This window comes from Hydra viridissima, unplaced genomic scaffold, assembly GCF_058129835.1.
Source record: "Hydra viridissima isolate aposymbiotic clone 2 unplaced genomic scaffold, HvirCarnegie_v1 scaffold_112, whole genome shotgun sequence".
NCBI classification, from domain to species: Eukaryota; Metazoa; Cnidaria; class Hydrozoa; order Anthoathecata; family Hydridae; genus Hydra; species Hydra viridissima.
This window is the reverse complement of record NW_028324379.1, coordinates 8,159-33,916: the sequence shown is the minus strand read 5'-3', so window position 1 is coordinate 33,916 and position 25,758 is coordinate 8,159. Positions and strand designations below refer to the sequence as shown.

Sequence of the window (25,758 nt, the reverse complement as noted above, 5' to 3'; positions counted from 1 at the left end):
AGTTTTACATTGAAATAAACAAAAGCCATTTGCGTAAATAGAGATAAATTAGAGAATAAAAAGTGCATAAACGCCTCGCTACTTTGATGAAGAAGAAACGGATGACTAGATGCAACTTTTTAATTTCGCGTGCTATCTCTTTCGATTAAGGTACTTTTTGAATATTTTTTCAAAGAAATGTTAGCGTAGTTTTCCTTTTTTAAATTTAAATCATGTTTAAAGGTAGTTTTTGAATGTTTTTTCAAAGAAATGTTAGCGTAGTTTTCATCTATTAAATCTAAATCATGTTTAAAGGTAGTTTTCGAATATTTTTTCAAAGAAAAGTTAGCGTAGGTTTCCTCTTTTAGATCTAGCTTATGTTTAAGGTAGTTTTTGAGTATTTTTTCAAAGAAAAGTTAGCGTAGTTTTCCTCTTTTAGATCTAGCTTATGTTTAAGGTAGTTTTTGAGTATTTTTTCAAAGAAAAGTTAGCATAGTTTTCCTCTTTTGGATATAGCTTATGTTTAAGGTAGTTTTTAAATATTTTTTTAAAGAAAAGTTAGCGTAGTTTTCCTCCTTTAGATCTAGCTTTATAATTCAGGTAGTTTTTGAATATTTTTTCAAATAAAAATTAGCAAAGTTTAGCTTATTTAGCATGACATCACAAAATACTAAACTCAAAAAGGCAAGATAAAGTATAAGATAAACGTAAAATAAGATATAGATGAAACAAATGTTAGGCTGCATAAAATCTAAAACTGCATTGCCTATCATAAACACAAACGTCTAGTAAGAGCTTTTAAAGTTCGTTCTTTTCGTCTTTTAATTTGGTGAATCGCGATTTGAATTTTCTAAAGCGCACATGCCTCTCAGTTGCTTTTTTCTTAAGGAAAGGTCACCAGAGTTTTTTTACGCAGCTCCTGCAGCATAATCTTTAACAAAATACTCTTTTGTATATCATTACACAGAAATAAACAAAAACCATTTGCGTAAACAGAGATAAATTAGAACTCAAAAGTGCATAAAAAGCCTCGCTACTTTGCTATAGAAGAAGTGGATGACTAGATACAACTTTGTAAATTCGTGTACTACCTCGATGGATTAAGGTATTTTTCGAAAGTTTTTTTAAAGCAAAAATAGCGCAGTCTTCCTCTTTTAAATCTACCTTATGTCTAAGGCAGTTTTTGAATAGATTTTCAAAGAAAGGTTAGCGTAGTTTTCCACTTTTAAGTTTAGCTTATGTAGCTTGACAAAACAACACACAAAAAGACAAGATAAAATATCAGATAAACGTAAAATAAAATATAAATGAAACTAAAGTTAGGCTGCATAAAAAACAAACAACTTAATAATCTACTAGACATGTTTAAGTTGAATTAAGTAAAGTCCTTTGCGCAAATTTGGGTAAATAAGAGATTAAAAGTCCATAAAAAGCCTCGATACTTTGCTGAAGAAGAAGATGACTATATGCAACTTTTTAAAATCGTGAGCTATCTATATCGATTTAGGTCCTTTTTGAGTACTTTTTCAATGAGAAGTTAGCGCAGTTTTCCTCTTTTAAGATTGGATCATGAAGCTTGACATAACAAAACACAAAACTAACAAAGGCAAGACAAAATATAAGGTAAACGCAATATAAAATATAGATGAAATTAAAGTTAGGCTGCATAAAATAAACGGGTAACAATACTCTTCTATGTATATTTACATTGAGTTAAATAAAATCCTTTGCGCAAATATAGGTATGTTAGAGAGTAAAAGTGCATAAAAAGCCTCGCTACATTGCTGTAGAAGAAGTGGATGACTAGATACAAACTTTTAAATTTGTGTGCTGTCTCTATCGAATAAGGTAGTTTTCGAAAGTTTTTTCAAAGCAAAAATAGCGCAGTGTTCCTCTTTTAAATTTAGATTATCTCAAAGGTAGATTTTGAATAGTTTTTCAAAGAAAGGTTAGCGTAGCTTTCCTCTTTTAAGTTTAGCTTATGTAGCTTGACATCACAAAACACAAAGCTCAAAAAGACAAAATAAAATATAAGATAAACGTGAAATAAAATACAGATGAAGCTAAAGTTAGACTGCATAAAAAACCAACAACATAATAATCTACTAGGTATGTTTACATTAAATTAAATAAAATCCTATGCGCAAATATAGGTATGTTAGAGAGAAAAAGCCTCGCTACTTTGTTAAAGGTAGTTTTTGAATAGTTTTTCAAAGAAAGGTTAGCGTAGTTTTCCTCTTTAAAGTTTAGTTTATGTAGCTTGATATCACAAAACACAAAACTCAAAAAAGAAAAGTAAGATAAAAGTTAATCGTAAAATAAAATATAGGTGAAATAATTGTTAGGCTGCATAAAAGAAAAAAAAAATCATAGCATAATAATCTTCTATATATGCTTGGATTGAATTAAATGAATTCCTTTGCGTAAATATAAGCAAACTAGTGAGAAAAAGTGCATAAAAAGCATCGCTACTTTGCTGCAGAAGAAGTGGATGACTATATGCAACTTTTTAAAATTGTGTGCTATCTCTATCGATTAAGGTGGTTTTCGAAAGTTTTTTCAAAGCAAAAATAGCGTAGTTTTCCTCTTTTAAATCTAGCTTTTGTCTAGGGTAGTTTATGAATAGATTTTCAAAGAAAGGTTAGCGTAGCATTCCTCTTTTAAGTTTAGCTTAAAATTCTTGGCATCACAAAACACAAAACTCAAAAAGATAAGATAAAATATAAGATAAACCTAAAACATAATATAAATGAAACTAAAGATAAGCTGCATAAAAAACTAACAACATAATAATCTACTAGGCATGTTTAAATTGAATTATATAAAATCCTTTGCGCAAATATAGGTATGTTAGTAAAAAAGCATTAAAAGCCTCGCAACTTTGTTAAAGGTAGATTTTGAATAGTTTTTCAAAGAAAGGTTAGCGTAGTTTTCCTCTTTTATGTTTAGATTATGTAGCTTGACATCACAAAACACAAAGCTCAAAAAGACAAAATAAAATATAAGATAAACGTAAAATATAGATGAAACAAAGTTTACACTGCATAATAAACAAACAACATAATTATCTACTAGGCATGTTTAAGTTGAACTAAATAAATTCCTTTGCGCAAATATGGGAAAGTTAGACAGTAAAAATCCATAAAAAGCCTCGATACTTTGCTGAAGAAGATGACTATATGCAACTTTTTAAAATCGTGAGCTATCTATATCGATTTAGGTCCTTTTTGAGTACTTTTTCAATGGAAAGTTAGCGCAGTTTTCCTCTTTTAAGATTAGATTATGAAGCTTGACATAATAAAACACAAAACTAACAAAGGCAAGATAAAATATAAGGTAGTTTTCGAATGTTTTTTCAAAGCAAAATTAGCGTAGTGTTCCTCTTTTAAATCTAGATTATCTCAAAGGTAGATTTTGAATAGTTTTTCAAAGAAAAGTTAGCGTAGCTTTCCTCTTTTAACATTAGCTTATGTAGCTTGACATCACAGAACACAAAAACATAAAATAAAAATAAGACAAATAGATGTAGCTAAAGTTAGGCTGCATAAAAAACCAACAACATAAAATATCTACTAGGCATGTTTAAATTGAATTAAATAAAACCCTTTGCGCAAAAATAGAGAGTAAAATGCATAATGTTAGAGAGTAAAAGTGCATAGAAAGCCTCGCTACTTTGCTGTAGAAGAAGTGGATGACTAGATACACTTTTTTAAACTTGTGTGCTATCTCTATCGAATAAGGTAGTTTTCGAGAGTTTTTTCAAAGCAAAATTAGCGTAGTGTTCCTCTTTTAAATCTAGATTATCTCAAAAATAGATTTCGAATAGTTTTTCAAAGAAAGGTTAGCGTAGCTTTCCTCTTTTAACATTAGCTTATGTAGCTTGACATCACAGAACACAAAAAGATAAAATAAAATATAAGACAAACGTAAAATGAAAAATAGATGTAGCTTAAGTTAGACTGCATAAAAAACCAACAACATAATAATCTAACAGGTATGTTTAAGTTGAATTAAATAAAACCCTCTGCGCAAATATAGGTATGCTAGAGAGTAAAAAGGCATAAAAAGCCTCGCTACTTTGTTAAAGGTAGTTTTTGAATAGTTTTTCAAAGACAGGTTAGCGTAAATTTCCTCTTTAAAGTTTAGCTTATGTAGCTTGACATCACAAAATATAAAACTCAAAAAGACAAGATAAAATATAAGATAAACGCAAAATAAAATATAGATGAAACTAAAGTTAGGCTGCATAAAAAACCAACAACATAATAATCTACTAGGCATGTTTAAATTGAAATAAATAAAATCGTTTGCGCAAAAATAGCTATGTTAGAGAGTAAAAGTGCATAGAAAGCCTCGCTACTTTGGTGTAAAAGAAGTGGATCACTAGATACAACATTTTAAAATCGTGTGCTATCTCTATCGATTAAGGTGGTTTTCGAAAGTTTTTTCAAAGCAAAAATAGCGTAGTCTTCCTCTTTTAAATCTAGATTATGTCTAAGGTAGTTTTTGAACAGTTTTTCAAAGAAAGGTTAGCGTAGCTTTCCTCTTTTAACATTAGCTTATGTAGCTTGACATCACAAAACACAAAACTCAAAAAGACAAAATAAAATATAAGATAAACGTAAAATAAAATGTAGATGAAGCTAAAGTTAGGCTGCATGAAATAAACGGGTAACAATATTTTTCTATGTATGTTTACATTGAGTTATATAAAATCCTCTGCGCAAATATAGGTATGTTAGAGAGTAAAAGTGCATAAAAAGCCTCGCTACTTTGTTAAAGGTTGTTTTTGAATAGTTTTTCAAAAAAAGGTTAGCGTAGTTTTCCTCTTTTAACATTAGCTTATGTAGCTTGACATCACAAAGCACAAAACTCAAAAAGACAAAATAAAATATAAGATAAACGTAAAATAAAATACAGATGAAGCTAAAGTTAGGCTGCATAAAATAAACGGGTAACAATATTTTTCTATGTATGTTTACATTGAGTTAAATAAAATCCTCTGCGCAAATATAGGTATGTTAGAGAGTAAAAGTGCATAAAAAGCCTCGCTACTTTGTTAAAGGTAGTTTTTGAATAGTTTTTCAAAAAAAAGGTCTTTAAAGTTTAGCTTATGTAGCTTGACATCACAAAACACAAAACTCAAAAAGACAAGATAAAATATAAGATAAACGCAAAACAAAATATAGATGAAACTAAAGTTAGGCTGCATATAAAACCAACAACATAATATTCTACTAGCCTAGTTTTCCTCTTTTAAGTTTAGATTATGTAGCTTGACATCACAAAACGCAAAAAGGCAAGACAAAATACAAGGTAAACGTAAAATAAAGTAGAAGTGAAACAAAAGATAGGTTGCATAAATACAAAAACTGCATTGCCAAAAATAGAATTTGTTGTCTAGAAAGACTTTTTAAAGTTTGTTTCTTTCGTCTATTGACTTAGTGAATCGCGATCTGGTTTTTCTTAGGCGCGCTTGTTTCTTAGTTGTTTTTTTTTGTAAAGAAAGTTTATTCAGACGTTTTTTTTACGCAACTCCTTTAACATTATTTTTAACAAAGTATTCTTTTATACGTGTTTACATTGAAATAAAACCCTTTGCGTAAATAGAGATAAATTAGAGAGCAAAAGCCTCACTACTTTGCAGAAGAAGAATTGGATGGCAAGATACAACTTTTTAAATTCGTGTGCTTTCTCTTTTAAGGTACTTTTTGAATATTTTTTCAAAGAAAAGTTAGCGTAGTTTTCCTCTTTTAAGTTTAGCTTACGCAGCTTGACATCACAAAACGCAAAAACCAATAAGGCATGATAAAATACAAGATAAACGTAAAATAAAATAGAAGTGAAACAAAAGTTAGACACCATAAAAAAAAAACAAACAAAAAAAAAAACATAATATACTTCTATGTATGTTTACATTGAACTTAATAAAATCCTTTGTGTAAATATATGAAAAAATAGAGAGTAAGAGTTCATAAAAAAAGCCTCGCTATTTTGCTGAAGAAGAAATGGATGTCTAGATCTTTTAAAATAAGGAACTTTTTGATTTCTTTTTCCGAAAAATGGTTGGAGCAGTTTTCCTTTTTTAAATTTCACTTATGCAGTTTAACATCACAGAAAATATTAATTTGCTTTTTAACAAACTCTTAAAAACATCAGAAGTAATTCTAAATGCAACTCTATTAAAAGTGTTAACAGAATAACAAAACGACTTTTTTTTTTTTTTAAAGATAAAAAAAGTTTGAACTATCTTTAAATAAGAAATGTGAGAACAGTTTAACAGAACTTCTTGTTTATTATGTATTTAGCGAAACAGATAAATATATTTGCAAAAGCATAGAGAAAACAAACTACACAAAAGGCCCATCTTTATTGCCAAACTGAACAAACTTTTCTAAACTACATAAATGGTCTCACTATATTGCCATATTGAACAAACTTTTCTAAACTACCCTCTTTTTGAATTTTTAGCTTCATGTTTTTAATTTTGTCTTTAATATGGCTTCGGTAGGAGTACTTTTGCAAGACATGAATGAGCTTGTCACTGCTATGATTTGCCAAGATGCCAAGGTAATCTTTGTACGAGCAACTTGAGCTTACATCTGTAAACACGTCTTGCAAGATGTATGCCAACACTAAAGCTGCACATCGAGGAAAACTTCTGGTGTTGAACCATTCGTTGTGGCCAGGGCAAGCATTCAGCTTTTCAACTATTTCATCTAAAATTTTACAAACTCAAGTCATAACACAAAGAGATTAAATCGAATATTCATTTGGTTCTGAAGCATGACAAGATTAATTTTGTTTTTTTATTTGTTTTTTTTGTTGACCTTATTGTTTGCACTGATAGCAATAACTGGTTTTTGAAAGATTACCTAATTGGCATTGGCTAACTTCTGCTTTGTTTTCCTTTGTTCTTGGCTGAGTTGATCCTGAAATAAAATAAAACCATGTTCATTTTTCTAATTCATAAAAAAACCATCAACAGTTTCTAAGTGTTAGAGATAATAACAAGCTGTGCATGATTTCTAACGGTGATGTTTCTAACTTCATCATTAGAAATCGGGTAGACACAACTTTCTAAAAGTGCACTTAGCAATGATGGCTAGTTTTTATTAACAGTTAACCATCTGAAATTGTGCAAGAAGAGGTTTGTGTTTATATATGTTTGTATAAATTAGGTTTTACATTACCGATGTGTTCTTGAGTAAAAGATGGCATTTCCAACTTGATTTTTTTTCTTCTTGGATCTTTTACTTCTAAAACATAATCAGTTTTAGTATCATTCACTTGTGTAAACATTTAAGCAATCACAGAATTAGTCCTGCAACAAATACATACACACTTCTGTGTTGTTTTTTTTGTTTTTTTTTTTGTTTTTTTTATTGTTTTTCTTTTTTTTTTTTTTTTTTACAGCTTTAACAATAACAATAGGGCAAGGAGTTAATTTGGGCATTTTTATTTTTTGAAAGCGTGTTGAGATTTGCATAAAAATCAAAAATCAAAAAGAATTTACCTCTGGATGTACAAGCAAGACTTTGGCTAAATAGACTACCAACAGATTGAACAGCACCAGGTGAGGGCTGTTTTTCAAGAACAGTACCAGCCTGTTGGACTGGAACAGCTGAAAGAAACAAACTGGGTTTGGCCATCGTTTGCTGACGAGCAACAAGATTAGGAGCCAGAGGAACAGAAAAGACCTCTTTTGAAGGATTAAAAACAACTTGCAGAGAAGGAGCAACATGAACAGGTTTGGCAACCACTTGCTTATGAGCAGGTTCAAGAAGAGCAGGTTCAAGAAGAGCAGGTTCAAGAAGAGCAGCTTCAGGAGGAGCATGGAAAACACGTGTGACAGCCATAAGATTATCTTGCTGTGAAGCAACATTAGACACTGTTTCCAGCAGAACAGAAAAGACCTCTTTTGAAGGACTGAAAGCAACTTGTTGAGCAGGAGCAGCAGAAACAGGTTTGGCAACCACTTGCTCACTAAAGTAAACTGGAGAAAGTTGTGCATGGTGTTCAATAAAATCCGGTTCATCAGGAAATAATGTTAATGCAAGAGGAGAACAAGCTGTGCCAACAGGAACAGCTAGAGTCTGATCTACATCCATACAAACAGCTTGTTCATTAGGAACTAGTTGTGCAAGAGCAGAGGATAGTTCAAGAACTGGACCAGCGATTGTTTGTTCAGAAGGAACAGACGAAACAGGAGTTGAGCTAGGTTCACACAAGAAATCTACAACATGTTCGTTGCTGTCCTCTAAAGGAGCATTGTTTTCTACAGCTGGAGAAAATGGAACCACTGTGGTACAACCGAAAGTAGCAGCACATTCTTCAGAGTCAGAACCGGAGTCTGAATCTTCCTCAAAAATGTCCTCAACATCATGAAAACCGTACTCCTCTGCATTAGTTCGGAGCCAGTCCATCACATCCTTCTCCTCCTTTGGTGGTCTCTCAGACTTTTCAACAGTCAAAGACTCTATGACTCCGAAGGACTGTCCGATGCCCAGGGCAAAGCGCAACTCCTCTGCAGCGTTCCACTGGGACACATAAAAGCTATCCATTGTGTGTCTGCTGTGCTTCATGTAGAGTGTAGCAAACCGCTCGCGATCTTCTTTGCTGTTGTTGGCAAAGTAAGTGGCTATCGAACCGCGAATGCAAGTGGGAGTAAGACGCTTCATGGGAATGTTTACTTGGCTTTTTCTGAAGCAGGACGTCAGGCTAGAGGTGATAGCAGAGGAACCCATCTGGTAAACAGGCACTCTAGTTGCACCTAGTGTCACACCTTCGTCTTTGTTGGCTCTCACCGAAGGAAAAAGGGGCCTGTAGCAGTCGCTCAACTCCAAAACAGTCTTGGTGTCTGCAGCCATGTAGTGAGAGTCGTTGACAAGAAGGTCTCTGTATCTCAGCAAATAAATATCGATCAACACTTTCAAGTCGTTCGGCACTAGAATGTTTTTGGCTCCGTACTTGTATGCTGTTTTGTAGCGCTCTTGCACAATGCAATATCCACACTCACTCTTCTCAGCAGCCATGTAGTCTCTAATGTTTAAAAGAGCAATGTTAGATTTTCTTAAACTGTTAATTACAGTGACAGAGAGCAGAAGATGGTTTCGTAGAGACACAGCATTGTCTCTAGTCAGCGGAAGAGACGCCTTTCTAATCGATTCCACTAAGTCTCTTACGTATGCAGACTTGCCATATTCGGTCAGCAAACTGACATTGATGATGTTGATGCTTTTTCTTCTTTTCACAAGGCTCCTCCTCAAAGAACGAAAGGGCCTCAGCACTTTTCGCAACTCATCCACCTTGCAGCGCAAACGTCGGATGGCCTCATGAGAAAGTCCGAAATAGACGTTTCTGGCTTCACTGAAACGAAACAGGAGACAAAGGGAGACGAGGCGGTTGTACAACGTGTGACAAGACATGGCTTTTGTTTGGTCAAGTTCACTCAGCTTGGAATTGAGCTGAATTTTCTTAAAGTGCAAGGAGAAGTATCTATCCTCCAAAACATTGGAATTGGTGAGGGCGTTTGGGTGCAGCGTCAACGTGCTGTCACAACAAGTCAATATTTCCACAACTGCATTTTTGTAGATCTTTGCTTGTGACCAAGTGTTGTTGTTGGCTACCACAAGCCACTTTTCAAAGTCTCTGAAGAGCTCATCTGCTGACTGGTAATAAAAGTGAAAAGCATCTTTGTCCAGCTGAAACAAGAGTCTCTTTTCTTCGGTCAAGACATAGGAGCTGGAAACCAAGTGCTCTAAGGAATCGAAATCAGAGTCAAGGACGGATTCGGTGTTCAGCTCTTTGTTTTCTACAGAGGTGCATTGGTTTGCAGAAGGAGCCTCGGACGAACCAGCAACTGGTGAGGGCAAGCTTAAAAGAGGATCAGAGGAAAGAACCGGAGAAGAAAAAGAGGAGGAAGGCCCAGGAGCAGAGGATGCAGAGCCTGATGCAGACGCTTGTTCAGCTACTGGCTTAATACCAAAGAAGGCAGGTCGAATAAATTGAGGGACATAGAGCTTCTCGTTGTCGTATCGCTTTGCCTCTGCAATCTTTTGTTTGATCATCTTGGAATCGTAGAAATGAGTCTCTTTCAAGTGTATGTCCAGTCGGTCGTAATACTTCCAACATTGCAAACAGGGGTAAGGTTTTGGACAGCCGGACTTGCGTTCGAGACGAGCATGCTGAAACTTCCTGACCATTGCAGAGTAAAAGATGGAAGCTTCATCCAAAGTCCAAGAATGATCTTTTTTAGTCAAGTGTCTTTTAATGCTTGTGGACGAATGTTTGCACAAAGGCATCGGACAGCTAACAGCGTACCTCTTCTTGGTACCATAGAAAGGTACAACCCTGTTTACGGAGCCACACGCTGCAACTAATGCGGCCCTGACTTTGTTTTTGAGCTTTAAGTCTCTCTGTTCTTGTGACTGCTTTCTTTTCTTTTTTTTTGCTTTAGAGTTTGGAGAAGAAGCAACAACAGAGTTGTTTTCTTGTGAAGAAGACATGTTCAGGTGTTTGTTTGCAACGGTTTTTGCTAAAAAAAGGAAACCAGTCAGTGAGAGTTTTTTTCTTCTGCCTGCATCCAATCCTGGAATGTTTACAACTGCAGGGAAGAGCTGTGTTTTTTCGAATCCTCTGCAAAAGAGAAAAAAAGAAAGAAAAGAGAGCAACAAGAAGAAACAAAGTTTCCACTAGCAAATGAAAAAGAATGAGAGCAACTAGCATTACATGCATGGTGGCAGCAGTGATTGCTATTATGAGAAGGAGAATGAGAAAAAAAAAAAGAAAAAGAAAAGAAACAAATAAATAAAGAGATGGAGTTTGAGAGGATCTCGCAACCATATGACTCAAAGAAAGAAACTGTGTTGAAAAAAGGCAAGAGAGGGCAAATAGAACTTGCTAACAAGGACAAATGACAGACATAACTACAACAGTAACAACTCTCATTGCAAGCATAATAACAACAGCATCAGCATCACTGACTCAGAGAGTGTTGACATAACAAAAAAGAAAACAAAAGTACAAGCCAAGTGGGGGAACATTAACAAACACTCATTGCAACTATAACAACAACAACAACAGCAACAGCATCACTGACTCAGAGGGTATTGATAAAAAAAAACAAGCAAAACAAAAACAAACAAAAAAACAAATAAAAAAACAAAACAAGCAAATTGGGTGAACAGTAACAACTCTCATTGCAAGCATAATAACAACAACAGCATCAGCATCAGCATCACTGACTCAGAGAGTGTTGACAAAATAAAATAGACAATAAGCAAGCAAAGTGGGTGAACAGTAACAACTCTCACTGCAAGCATAATAACAACAACAGCATCAGCATCAGCATCACTGACTCAGAGAGTGTTGATAAAATAAAACAGATTATAAACAAACAAAGTGGGTGAACAGTAACAGCTCTCATTGAAAGCATAATAACAACAACAGCATCAGCAACAGCATCACTAACTCAGAGGATATATAAAAAAACAAACAAACAAACAAACAAAACAAAAACAAAAAAAAACAAGCAAAGTGGCTGAACAGTAACAGCTATCATTGCAAGTAAAATAACAACAACAGCATCAGCAACATCATCACTGACTCAGAGAGTGGTGATAAAATAAAACAGATTAAAAAACAAGCAAAGTGGCTAAACAGTAACAACTATAAATACAAGTAAAATGACAAAAGCAGCAACAGCATCACTAACTCGCAGGGTGTTGATAAAAAAAAAAAGCAACAAACAAACAAAGCAAGCAAAGTGGGTGAACATTAACACTCATTGCAACTATAATAACACCAACAGCAACAGCATCAGTGACTCAAAGGGTGTTGATAAACAAAAACAAAGGCACAAACAAAACAAGCAGAGTGGGGGAACATTAACAACACTTATTGCAAGCATAATAACAACAACAGCATCAGCATCTCTGACTCAGAGAGTGTTGATAAAATAAAATAGATTATAAACATGCCAAGTTTGTGAACATTAACAAACACTCATTGCAACTATAACAACGACTACAGCAACAGCATCACTTACTCAGAGAGTGTTGAGAAAAAAAACAACAAAAAAAACAAAAACAAAACAAAACAGAAAACAGAAGTACAAGCCAAGTGGGGGAACATTAACAAACACTCATTGCAACTAAAACAACAACAACAGCAACAGCATCACTTGCTCAGAGGATATTGATAAAAAAAACAAACAAACAAACAAACAAAACAAGCAAAGTGGCTGAACAGTAACAGCTATCATTGCAAGTAAAATAACAACAACAGCATCAGCAACATCATCACTGACTCAGAGAGTGGTGATAAAATAAAACAGATTAAAAAACAAGCAAAGTGGCTGAACAGTAACAACTATAAATACAAGTAAAATGACAAAAGCAGCAACAGCATCACTAACTCGCAGGGTGTTGATAAAAAAAAAAGCAACAAACAAACAAAGCAAGCAAAGTGGGTGAACATTAACACTCATTGCAACTATAATAACACCAACAGCAACAGCATCAGTGACTCAAAGGGTGTTGATAAACAAAAACAAAGGCACAAACAAAACAAGCAGAGTGGGTGAACATTAACAACACTTATTGCAAGCATAATAACAACAACAGCATCAGCATCACTGACTCAGAGAGTGTTGATAAAATAAAATAGATTATAAACATGCCAAGTTTGTGAACATTAACAAACACTCATTGCAACTATAACAACAACAACAGCAACAGCATCACTTGCTCAGAGGATATTGATAAAAAAAACAAACAAACAAACAAACAAAACAAGCAAAGTGGCTGAACAGTAACAGCTATCATTGCAAGTAAAATAACAACAACAGCATCAGCAACATCATCACTGACTCAGAGTGTGGTGATAAAATAAAACAGATTAAAAAACAAGCAAAGTGGCTGAACAGTAACAACTATAAATACAAGTAAAATGACAAAAGCAGCAACAGCATCACTAACTCGCAGGGTGTTGATAAAAAAAAAAGCAACAAACAAATAAAGCAAGCAAAGTGGGTGAACATTAACACTCATTGCAACTATAATAACACCAACAGCAACAGCATCAGTGACTCAAAGGGTGTTGATAAAGAAAAACAAAAGCACAAACAAAACAAGCAAAGTGGGTGAACATTAACAACACTTATTGCAAGCACAATAACAACAACAGCATCAGCATCACTGACTCAGAGAGTGTTGATAAAACAAAATAGATTATAAACAAGCCAAGTTGGTGAACATTAACAAACACTCATTGCAACTGTAATAAGAACAACAGCAACAGCATCACTGACACAAAGGGTGTTGATAAACAAAAACAAAAACACAAGCAAAGTGGGTGAACATTAACAACACTCATTGCAACTATAACAACAACAACAGCAACAGCATCACTGGCTCAAAGGGTGTTGATAAAATAAAGAAACAAAAACAAAACAAGCAAAGTGGGTGAACAGTAACAACTCCCATTGCAAGCATAATAACGACAACAGCAACAGCAACACCATCACTGACTCAGAGAGTGTTGATAAAATAAAATAGATTATAAACAAGCCAAGTGGGGGAACATTAACAAACACTCATTGCAACTGTAACAACAACAACAGCAACAGCATCACTTACTCAGAGAGTGTTTATAAATAAAACAAAAAACAAAAACAAGAAACAAAAATACAAGCCAAGTGGGTGATTACTAACAGCGCTAACAGCAGCAACAACAGTGTCTTTAGAAACAACAAACAAGTACAACAGCAACAACTGCTTTTACAGAGTATAACAATAACAACAACATGGCACTAACAACAACAAAAGGGTTGGAATAAAAACCTGTAGGCAAAAGGAGAGCTGCATTCAGACAAGATCGATTACAAAGAGGCTCTTCTTTAGGACAGAGGAGAAACTGCTTTTGAGGGACAGAGGGACTTTTGTTGTTGTTGTTGTTGTTGTGCAGAAACCAACAAACTTTTATTGAACCGAATATAACCGAATATAACCGAAAGTCTTGTTTGCTTCTGTTTTGTGCCATCAAGAAGGGAAAACAAAACATCACAAAACAAACGAAGCAAACGAAACAAACAAACAAACGAACACAAACAAACAAAAAAACGATTAAATAAATAAACAAACAAACGAAACAAACAAACAAACAAAAACAAATAGGAAAAACAGAAAACGCAGTACCGAAACCTCGCCATTTTTATCCTTCCTCGAGCTTTCTTTGGGCGCCAAAGACCGAGAAAGTTGAGCAAACGTGACGTTGAGGGGGGGGGGGGGGGTACTTAAGGCCAGCAGACCGACCAATGGCAAGCTTAGGAGAGACCCACGTGAATGTTACATTTTCTTTCTATGTACGCTGAATCCGCTCAAAGTCTGGAATTTCCAGCATTCACGTGTCATCACTCCAGCCACCAGATTGGCCCACACTTTGCACACTTTCAAGACTAGAACTTCACTTAATCACAAATTGAGCCAAAAAAAAACTAAGTCTCGCATGGCGACAACTTTTCCAAAAGCAAACAAAGGCAAACAAAGGCAAACGAAGGCAAACGAAGAAAAAACAAAAACAAGTAAACAAAAACAAAACCGAAAAGGGAGAGAGAGAGCAAGTCGACTCATTTCTTTCGACTGCCTTAAACGAGAAGTCTAAAACGTTTAAAAGTTGAAAACTAAGTTTTTTAAATGAACTGCACCGAAAAAACTTTACGACAGTTTAGCTGGTTAAAAACGCAGAGGAAAATATTTTATATTTAAGCGTTCTAAAGATGTCCATTTTTGTTTTTGTTTTTTTTTTATTTTGGTTTGTTTCTGGTTTGCTTCTTTTTTTTTTTTTAAATTCTAGCGATCGAGCATATTTGAACGGTTTCATCAACCTGTTGGCGCACGTGCTCGAGAGCTAGAACTTTGATTGCTTTTGTTGTTGAGAATTGAGAATGTCCGAGCAGGTTTTTTTATCGATTTCATCGCTTGTGGCGAGGCAAAAATCAAAACGCTTTTTGGACGAAAGAAAGGAGATTAAAAGGAAAAAAGAGAAGAAAAAAAAAAACAAAAAAATAGGTTATGTGTCATAAACATTTATTTTCTCACGCGATGACGTCTAGTTTTGTTAGAGTAATTAAAATATGGTATCAAGTTTGTAATTTCTATCTTATTTTTAGTTACGGATAATTGCCAATTATGTCACGTTTAGTATACACAACGCTGTTTTCTTAATAGCAATATGATACAAACAAGTTATAAAAAAAAAAAGCGTTCGCTCGATCTTCCTTAGTCAGTTGAACAAAAAGAAATTTTCACAACATATGATTGATTTGGTTGTCCTAGCAAGCTGTTTTAGCAAACGACTAGAGGTTGCAACTGTTGTTCATTGAAAACGAAAAATCTAGCGTCAGCAAGAAATTTTTGAATACATAATGTACACAAAAGTGGCACTAACAAATGAAAATGTAAAAAAAAATGTTTACCTTGATGCCAGACTCGCAGAGATGTTGTCGCTCGTTGCTATCGACTGCGAACAGCTTTGTTGTTTTTCGAAGTGCCTCTTCACTCTACTTATAGCCGAAGTTTTGGCTTCGAAAAAAAATACGAACGTCGTTAAGCTCAACGAGCTGCTTTAATTGTTGTTCGTGCGAAAACGAAATGCTTAAACGGATAAAAGTGTTGGCGTAATTACACTTTTCGACCGCGATGCAGTTTGTCAACAACTCTAGCGTACTTTTTTGGCTCGTGGAGCAAAAAAGCCTCATGATAATAGCAAAGGCTTAAAATGTCTTAACATGTCAGCAAAGGCTTAATATGCTTAATAAACTGTGGGTTAAGTTTTTGCGGTGCAGCTCATTAACAACTTAATTTGCAACTTGCTGGCACAAGCAAACGTTTATGACTTCTCGTTTAAGACAGTTGAGCGAAATCAGTCGACTCACTCATTCTCCCTTTTCTGTTTTGTTTTTGTTTTGTTTTTTTGTTTTTGTTTTTGTTTGTTTTTTTTTTCTTTGTTTGTCTTTTGTTTAAAATGTAAAAAACTCGAAAGGAAAGTTGTTGCTTTGTTTGCTTATTGAAAGTTTTCGCCAGTTGCAAGACTTAGTTTTGTTTTTGTTTACTTATTAAAATATCGAGGAAAATATTTGAGGACATCGCATTCTAAAGGTGCCTTTTTAATAAAACATCTAACGATTTAGCTTTTAACGTTATGCTCAAAAGAATGCCCGTTTCGGTTTCTTTTTTCTTTTTTTTTTTTTTTTTTTCCTTTGTTTCAATTGGGCAGAGTGCTCATTTGAGCAGCCCGCCCATGATCCAAAATTAGGACTTTTCTACGAGATACTTTTCATGGACTGTTGTAATTTCAGCAGACCAACACAGTGACTAGTTGGTAGTGTGTGTTAGTTCCGCTTTCATTCACGGTTGAGCGGACCTGTTCGATTACTCGAACATTGGTCACGTCTGGAACGTGAGAATGCTAGAGTGCGTTTTACTAACAATTTTATCGCTTGTGGCCAGGAAAGCAAAACTTTCCGTTTTTGTCTTTTGCATTCTAAAGGTGCCTTCTTAATAAAACCTCTAACGATTTAGCTTTTAACGTTATGCTTAAAAGAATGCCCGTTTCGATTTCATTTTTTTTTTCTGTTTGTTTTTGTTTTTGTTTTTTTTTTTCAATTCGGCATTTTAAGGGTGCCTTTATAACAAGATCTAACGATATAGCGTTTAATGTTGTGCTCAAAAAAAAAAAAAGTGCCTTTTATATCTCTCAATGGTCTCCAACGATAAAACTGCCGACCAATCGCAACGATTAAACAGCCGACCAATGGCAGCTCAATAGTCTCCAAACATGAAACTGCCGACCAATGGCAGCTCAGTGGTTTGAGAAGTGAGATCATTCGATTTCGTTTTATTATCTCCAGTTTGAACTAGTGCTTGGCTTTTATAAAAATTGTCAAATTTTGCCAAGCAAATCTTATACGAAACGCTACTTTGATGTCAAACCTTCGTTACTCCCTATTCCCTTCTAGCGGAGGGCCGGCTAAAAGCTAGAAAAAAAGAGAGAAGGAAACTTTTTTCTTTTTTTCTTTATCTTTTTTTTTTTTTTTTTTTAAGAGGGGTAGGGGTGGGGGGGGGGGGGGGGGAAGGAGTAAGAGAATTACGGGGTTAGGATTGGAGGGGGATGAGGTTACGGTTTGGAAGCCTGGGGACAATGAAAAATTGCGTTCGTATAGTGTCCACGAGGGGCGTCCTTCGGTTGTAACGTGCCGCTAGGTGCACGCGTCTAGTAGTTTCGTTGCATCGACCTAGAGGAGTTCTCCGAAAGGTCTTGCGCTTTGGGCTCGGGCAAACGGCCTGCATCCATTGTAAACACGGTCTCTGCCGTTAGAAAATCGTTAACCAGGCTTTTGTGAGCTTTAACAACCATCCCTTTGAGTTTAAAACGAACGTTTCCCCAAAAGCCATTCGAGATGGAGGTACTCACGGAGGTTTGTTACGGTAACAACCCTGTGGTTTGCCATCTTCTTTCTTTCCGCAGCGTCGCAAACGGATCGGCCGGTCTCTTAGGTGACGAAAAAACGTCTGATCTCTCGACTGGAATGCTTAACGTACTAAGATTAGAAGAGTTAGTACTAAGAGTCGCATCTGGCCGCCGTAATTTTCTTCGATGATGTACTTGAAAATTTCGTGACGTCGTTTTCAAAGCTCTAGGGTCGATTTTAACCTTCGACCTTAAAGTCGATTTTAGCCTTCGGTGTGGCTCTGTACAACTTTTGCGGTGAAAAAGCTTGCGCGGAGTCTACAGTTGTATTTAGCCGACAGACGCTGGCAACGCAGAAACAGAATGACTCTTGGGCGGCGCAAACCGAGCGTTCAGCAAATTTCTAGCATTTTACGTCAAAGCGGACAATCTGCACGACAAATAAAGCTAACTTTCTCGTTGCAACAGTTAGTCACTGGACGTTGGACGAGTGTGTACAGCTGTTTTGCGTCGAAAGCCGACCGGTGGTCGGATGCGACTCTTCTTTTCATTCGAAAATCAGAACCTGGCCATCAGTCGTGTATCACCATCGAATGCTTAATGTAGTGATTTCTCGAAACGACAAAAGCTTGTAAAACAAACAGCTTCGCTGTACTGTTGCCTAGTATGTTAACGGATGGCCAGGAACAACCTTGGTCTGTAAAGAATGAGTTCGTTTTTCCATTCGAGGCACTAATTACTGCAGTTTTAAAAGTCACCTAAAGTATAAGCTCATCTCTCCATTCAAGAAAAACAAGCATCAGAGTTTCGGAAAGTTTGCATGCACGACACCACCATCGATGATACTTAAACAAACAGAAAATGAATTGCAAAACAGAACCACTGAATTGCAAAACATAACAACGGACAGCTTGTAAAAAGCATGGTGATGAGCTTCTTCAATCCAATCAAGGAACCAAGCATCACAGTTTCGGCAATGGTGCATGTGCAAATCAGCAAACTGTGATACTTAATCAAACAACTTCACTGTTTTGCTTAGTTTAAGAACGGATGGCTAAGAACAACCTCGTTAGTGAGTATGAAGTCATCTCTTCATTCAAGGAATTAATAATCAGAGTTTTAGAAGTCTCTTACGTGCGATACTACTATCAACGGTACTTAATCAAACAGCCTCTCAGAATGGCCTAGTTTGAGAACGGAAGGCTAGGAACAACCTTAGTAGTGGGTCATCAGTTCAACTTTTCATTCAAGGAATTAAGCATCTAAAATCTGAAAAATAAAAAGAAGAGCTCTTTGTTAGAAGTTCTTATTTTTATTTTTCCTCAACTTCTATTTCTTTTCTTTTTTTCTTTTTTTTTTTTAATGATAGTTTTTCTTTTTTTTTTATCTATTTTGTTCGTTTAAATTAATACAACAGGCGTTTTAGGTCGTTTCTGTAACATTATTTAACACTTTAAATTGTAATAAATATTTGAACTGAAGAAAATCCTTTTCGTAACGTTAAAATGTCATAAGAACATTTCATCTTTACCAAATACGCTTGTAAAAATAGTTTCACTTTTAAAGTTTGTTGTATATGTCTTTTAATTTAGTGAATCGCAATTTGGATTCTCTTAGGCGCACATCTACTTTAGTTGCTTTTTCTTAAAGAAAGGTCACCAGAGTTATCTTACACAGCTCCTGCAGCATAATCTTTAACAAAATACTCTTTTGAAAAGTTTTACATTGAAATAAACAAAAGCCATTTGCGTAAATAGAGATAAATTAGAGAATAAAAAGTGCATAAACGCCTCGCTACTTTGATGAAGAAGAAACGGATGACTAGATGCAACTTTTTAATTTCGCGTGCTATCTCTTTCGATTAAGGTACTTTTTGAATATTTTTTCAAAGAAATGTTAGCGTAGTTTTCCTTTTTTAAATTTAAATCATGTTTAAAGGTAGTTTTTGAATGTTTTTTCAAAGAAATGTTAGCGTAGTTTTCATCTATTAAATCTAAATCATGTTTAAAGGTAGTTTTCGAATATTTTTTCAAAGAAAAGTTAGCGTAGGTTTCCTCTTTTAGATCTAGCTTATGTTTAAGGTAGTTTTTGAGTATTTTTTCAAAGAAAAGTTAGCGTAGTTTTCCTCTTTTAGATCTAGCTTATGTTTAAGGTAGTTTTTGAGTATTTTTTCAAAGAAAAGTTAGCATAGTTTTCCTCTTTTGGATATAGCTTATGTTTAAGGTAGTTTTTAAATATTTTTTTAAAGAAAAGTTAGCGTAGTTTTCCTCCTTTAGATCTAGCTTTATAATTCAGGTAGTTTTTGAATATTTTTTCAAATAAAAATTAGCAAAGTTTAGCTTATTTAGCATGACATCACAAAATACTAAACTCAAAAAGGCAAGATAAAGTATAAGATAAACGTAAAATAAGATATAGATGAAACAAATGTTAGGCTGCATAAAATCTAAAACTGCATTGCCTATCATAAACACAAACGTCTAGTAAGAGCTTTTAAAGTTCGTTCTTTTCGTCTTTTAATTTGGTGAATCGCGATTTGAATTTTCTAAAGCGCACATGCCTCTCAGTTGCTTTTTTCTTAAGGAAAGGTCACCAGAGTTTTTTTACGCAGCTCCTGCAGCATAATCTTTAACAAAATACTCTTTTGTATATCATTACACAGAAATAAACAAAAACCATTTGCGTAAACAGAGATAAATTAGAACTCAAAAGTGCATAAAAAGCCTCGCTACTTTGCTATAGAAGAAGTGGATGACTAGATACAACTTTGTAAATTCGTGTACTACCTCGATGGATTAAGGTATTTTTCGAAAGTTTTTTTAAAGCAAAAATAGCGCAGTCTTCCTCTTTTAAATCTACCTTATGTCTAAGGCAGTTTTTGAATAGATTTTCAAAGAAAGGTTAGCGTAGTTTTCCACTTTTAAGTTTAGCTTATGTAGCTTGACAAAACAACACACAAAAAGACAAGATAAAATATCAGATAAACGTAAAATAAAATATAAATGAAACTAAAGTTAGGCTGCATAAAAAACAAACAACTTAATAATCTACTAGACATGTTTAAGTTGAATTAAGTAAAGTCCTTTGCGCAAATTTGGGTAAATAAGAGATTAAAAGTCCATAAAAAGCCTCGATACTTTGCTGAAGAAGAAGATGACTATATGCAACTTTTTAAAATCGTGAGCTATCTATATCGATTTAGGTCCTTTTTGAGTACTTTTTCAATGAGAAGTTAGCGCAGTTTTCCTCTTTTAAGATTGGATCATGAAGCTTGACATAACAAAACACAAAACTAACAAAGGCAAGACAAAATATAAGGTAAACGCAATATAAAATATAGATGAAATTAAAGTTAGGCTGCATAAAATAAACGGGTAACAATACTCTTCTATGTATATTTACATTGAGTTAAATAAAATCCTTTGCGCAAATATAGGTATGTTAGAGAGTAAAAGTGCATAAAAAGCCTCGCTACATTGCTGTAGAAGAAGTGGATGACTAGATACAAACTTTTAAATTTGTGTGCTGTCTCTATCGAATAAGGTAGTTTTCGAAAGTTTTTTCAAAGCAAAAATAGCGCAGTGTTCCTCTTTTAAATTTAGATTATCTCAAAGGTAGATTTTGAATAGTTTTTCAAAGAAAGGTTAGCGTAGCTTTCCTCTTTTAAGTTTAGCTTATGTAGCTTGACATCACAAAACACAAAGCTCAAAAAGACAAAATAAAATATAAGATAAACGTGAAATAAAATACAGATGAAGCTAAAGTTAGACTGCATAAAAAACCAACAACATAATAATCTACTAGGTATGTTTACATTAAATTAAATAAAATCCTATGCGCAAATATAGGTATGTTAGAGAGAAAAAGCCTCGCTACTTTGTTAAAGGTAGTTTTTGAATAGTTTTTCAAAGAAAGGTTAGCGTAGTTTTCCTCTTTAAAGTTTAGTTTATGTAGCTTGATATCACAAAACACAAAACTCAAAAAAGAAAAGTAAGATAAAAGTTAATCGTAAAATAAAATATAGGTGAAATAATTGTTAGGCTGCATAAAAGAAAAAAAAAATCATAGCATAATAATCTTCTATATATGCTTGGATTGAATTAAATGAATTCCTTTGCGTAAATATAAGCAAACTAGTGAGAAAAAGTGCATAAAAAGCATCGCTACTTTGCTGCAGAAGAAGTGGATGACTATATGCAACTTTTTAAAATTGTGTGCTATCTCTATCGATTAAGGTGGTTTTCGAAAGTTTTTTCAAAGCAAAAATAGCGTAGTTTTCCTCTTTTAAATCTAGCTTTTGTCTAGGGTAGTTTATGAATAGATTTTCAAAGAAAGGTTAGCGTAGCATTCCTCTTTTAAGTTTAGCTTAAAATTCTTGGCATCACAAAACACAAAACTCAAAAAGATAAGATAAAATATAAGATAAACCTAAAACATAATATAAATGAAACTAAAGATAAGCTGCATAAAAAACTAACAACATAATAATCTACTAGGCATGTTTAAATTGAATTATATAAAATCCTTTGCGCAAATATAGGTATGTTAGTAAAAAAGCATTAAAAGCCTCGCAACTTTGTTAAAGGTAGATTTTGAATAGTTTTTCAAAGAAAGGTTAGCGTAGTTTTCCTCTTTTATGTTTAGATTATGTAGCTTGACATCACAAAACACAAAGCTCAAAAAGACAAAATAAAATATAAGATAAACGTAAAATATAGATGAAACAAAGTTTACACTGCATAATAAACAAACAACATAATTATCTACTAGGCATGTTTAAGTTGAACTAAATAAATTCCTTTGCGCAAATATGGGAAAGTTAGACAGTAAAAATCCATAAAAAGCCTCGATACTTTGCTGAAGAAGATGACTATATGCAACTTTTTAAAATCGTGAGCTATCTATATCGATTTAGGTCCTTTTTGAGTACTTTTTCAATGGAAAGTTAGCGCAGTTTTCCTCTTTTAAGATTAGATTATGAAGCTTGACATAATAAAACACAAAACTAACAAAGGCAAGATAAAATATAAGGTAGTTTTCGAATGTTTTTTCAAAGCAAAATTAGCGTAGTGTTCCTCTTTTAAATCTAGATTATCTCAAAGGTAGATTTTGAATAGTTTTTCAAAGAAAAGTTAGCGTAGCTTTCCTCTTTTAACATTAGCTTATGTAGCTTGACATCACAGAACACAAAAACATAAAATAAAATATAAGACAAATAGATGTAGCTAAAGTTAGGCTGCATAAAAAACCAACAACATAAAATATCTACTAGGCATGTTTAAATTGAATTAAATAAAACCCTTTGCGCAAAAATAGAGAGTAAAATGCATAATGTTAGAGAGTAAAAGTGCATAGAAAGCCTCGCTACTTTGCTGTAGAAGAAGTGGATGACTAGATACACTTTTTTAAACTTGTGTGCTATCTCTATCGAATAAGGTAGTTTTCGAGAGTTTTTTCAAAGCAAAATTAGCGTAGTGTTCCTCTTTTAAATCTAGATTATCTCAAAAATAGATTTCGAATAGTTTTTCAAAGAAAGGTTAGCGTAGCTTTCCTCTTTTAACATTAGCTTATGTAGCTTGACATCACAGAACACAAAAAGATAAAATAAAATATAAGACAAACGTAAAATGAAAAATAGATGTAGCTTAAGTTAGACTGCATAAAAAACCAACAACATAAAAATCTAACAGGTATGTTTAAGTTGAATTAAATAAAACCCTCTGCGCAAATATAGGTATGCTAGAGAGTAAAAAGGCATAAAAAGCCTCGCTACTTTGTTAAAGGTAGTTTTTGAATAGTTTTTCAAAGACAGGTTAGCGTAAATTTCCTCTTTAAAGTTTAGCTTATGTAGCTTGACATCACAAAATATAAAACTCAAAAAGACAAGATAAAATATAAGATAAACGCAAAATAAAATATAGATGAAACTAAAGTTAGGCTGCATAAAAAACCAACAACATAATAATCTACTAGGCATGTTTAAATTGAAATAAATAAAATCGTTTGCGCAAAAATAGCTATGTTAGAGAGTAAAAGTGCATAGAAAGCCTCGCTACTTTGGTGTAAAAGAAGTGGATCACTAGATACAACATTTTAAAATCGTGTGCTATCTCTATCGATTAAGGTGGTTTTCGAAAGTTTTTTCAAAGCAAAAATAGCGTAGTCTTCCTCTTTTAAATCTAGATTATGTCTAAGGTAGTTTTTGAACAGTTTTTCAAAGAAAGGTTAGCGTAGCTTTCCTCTTTTAACATTAGCTTATGTAGCTTGACATCACAAAACACAAAACTCAAAAAGACAAAATAAAATATAAGATAAACGTAAAATAAAATGTAGATGAAGCTAAAGTTAGGCTGCATGAAATAAACGGGTAACAATATTTTTCTATGTATGTTTACATTGAGTTATATAAAATCCTCTGCGCAAATATAGGTATGTTAGAGAGTAAAAGTGCATAAAAAGCCTCGCTACTTTGTTAAAGGTTGTTTTTGAATAGTTTTTCAAAAAAAGGTTAGCGTAGTTTTCCTCTTTTAACATTAGCTTATGTAGCTTGACATCACAAAGCACAAAACTCAAAAAGACAAAATAAAATATAAGATAAACGTAAAATAAAATACAGATGAAGCTAAAGTTAGGCTGCATAAAATAAACGGGTAACAATATTTTTCTATGTATGTTTACATTGAGTTAAATAAAATCCTCTGCGCAAATATAGGTATGTTAGAGAGTAAAAGTGCATAAAAAGCCTCGCTACTTTGTTAAAGGTAGTTTTTGAATAGTTTTTCAAAAAAAAGGTCTTTAAAGTTTAGCTTATGTAGCTTGACATCACAAAACACAAAACTCAAAAAGACAAGATAAAATATAAGATAAACGCAAAACAAAATATAGATGAAACTAAAGTTAGGCTGCATATAAAACCAACAACATAATATTCTACTAGCCTAGTTTTCCTCTTTTAAGTTTAGATTATGTAGCTTGACATCACAAAACGCAAAAAGGCAAGACAAAATACAAGGTAAACGTAAAATAAAGTAGAAGTGAAACAAAAGATAGGTTGCATAAATACAAAAACTGCATTGCCAAAAATAGAATTTGTTGTCTAGAAAGACTTTTTAAAGTTTGTTTCTTTCGTCTATTGACTTAGTGAATCGCGATCTGGTTTTTCTTAGGCGCGCTTGTTTCTTAGTTGTTTTTTTTTGTAAAGAAAGTTTATTCAGACGTTTTTTTTACGCAACTCCTTTAACATTATTTTTAACAAAGTATTCTTTTATACGTGTTTACATTGAAATAAAACCCTTTGCGTAAATAGAGATAAATTAGAGAGCAAAAGCCTCACTACTTTGCAGAAGAAGAATTGGATGGCAAGATACAACTTTTTAAATTCGTGTGCTTTCTCTTTTAAGGTACTTTTTGAATATTTTTTCAAAGAAAAGTTAGCGTAGTTTTCCTCTTTTAAGTTTAGCTTACGCAGCTTGACATCACAAAACGCAAAAACCAATAAGGCATGATAAAATACAAGATAAACGTAAAATAAAATAGAAGTGAAACAAAAGTTAGACACCATAAAAAAAAAACAAACAAAAAAAAAAACATAATATACTTCTATGTATGTTTACATTGAACTTAATAAAATCCTTTGTGTAAATATATGAAAAAATAGAGAGTAAGAGTTCATAAAAAAAGCCTCGCTATTTTGCTGAAGAAGAAATGGATGTCTAGATCTTTTAAAATAAGGAACTTTTTGATTTCTTTTTCCGAAAAATGGTTGGAGCAGTTTTCCTTTTTTAAATTTCACTTATGCAGTTTAACATCACAGAAAATATTAATTTGCTTTTTAACAAACTCTTAAAAACATCAGAAGTAATTCTAAATGCAACTCTATTAAAAGTGTTAACAGAATAACAAAACGACTTTTTTTTTTTTTAAAGATAAAAAAAGTTTGAACTATCTTTAAATAAGAAATGTGAGAACAGTTTAACAGAACTTCTTGTTTATTATGTATTTAGCGAAACAGATAAATATATTTGCAAAAGCATAGAGAAAACAAACTACACAAAAGGCCCATCTTTATTGCCAAACTGAACAAACTTTTCTAAACTACATAAATGGTCTCACTATATTGCCATATTGAACAAACTTTTCTAAACTACCCTCTTTTTGAATTTTTAGCTTCATGTTTTTAATTTTGTCTTTAATATGGCTTCGGTAGGAGTACTTTTGCAAGACATGAATGAGCTTGTCACTGCTATGATTTGCCAAGATGCCAAGGTAATCTTTGTACGAGCAACTTGAGCTTACATCTGTAAACAC

General features: G+C 33.5%; 1 protein-coding gene and 1 long non-coding RNA gene across 3 annotated transcripts; one reads left to right on the top strand and one right to left on the bottom strand.

Annotated features, from left to right (window-relative positions):
• Positions 1-11: 11 nt before the first annotated feature.
• On the top strand, positions 12-21,441 carry LOC149875897 (uncharacterized). Its single transcript, XR_016448987.1, has 2 exons — positions 12-2,625; positions 21,100-21,441. It is a non-coding gene; the product is annotated as an uncharacterized LOC149875897 (long non-coding RNA).
• LOC149875898 (uncharacterized) lies at positions 6,335-14,249 on the bottom strand. Of its 2 annotated transcripts, XM_090076051.1 has the most exons (5): positions 14,178-14,249; positions 7,496-10,516; positions 7,173-7,238; positions 6,855-6,911; positions 6,335-6,698 (listed from the first exon to the last, which is right to left on the bottom strand). In XM_090076051.1, the coding sequence occupies exons 2-5, from the start codon at positions 10,485-10,487 to the stop codon at positions 6,379-6,381; spliced, it is 3,435 nt and encodes a 1,144-aa protein (XP_089932177.1). In that variant the 5' UTR covers positions 10,488-10,516; positions 14,178-14,249; the 3' UTR covers positions 6,335-6,378. The 2 variants fall into 2 exon arrangements, with proteins under 2 accessions (XP_089932177.1, XP_089932178.1); XM_090076052.1 differs by lacking the exon at positions 14,178-14,249 and having other exon boundaries at positions 7,496-13,459.
• Positions 21,442-25,758: the final 4,317 nt, after the last annotated feature.

Excerpts from the sequence above, each read along its gene's own strand:
- LOC149875898 (XM_090076051.1), bottom strand. The coding sequence starts at position 10,487 with ATGTCTTCTTCACAAGAAAACAACTCTGTTGTTGCTTCTTCTCCAAAC. Across the intron at positions 7,239-7,495 it reads TCTTGCTTGTACATCCAGAG|AAGTAAAAGATCCAAGAAGA; the intron begins GTAAATTCTTTT and ends ATTATGTTTTAG. Across the intron at positions 6,912-7,172 it reads TTTTACTCAAGAACACATCG|GATCAACTCAGCCAAGAACA; the intron begins GTAATGTAAAAC and ends ATTTTATTTCAG.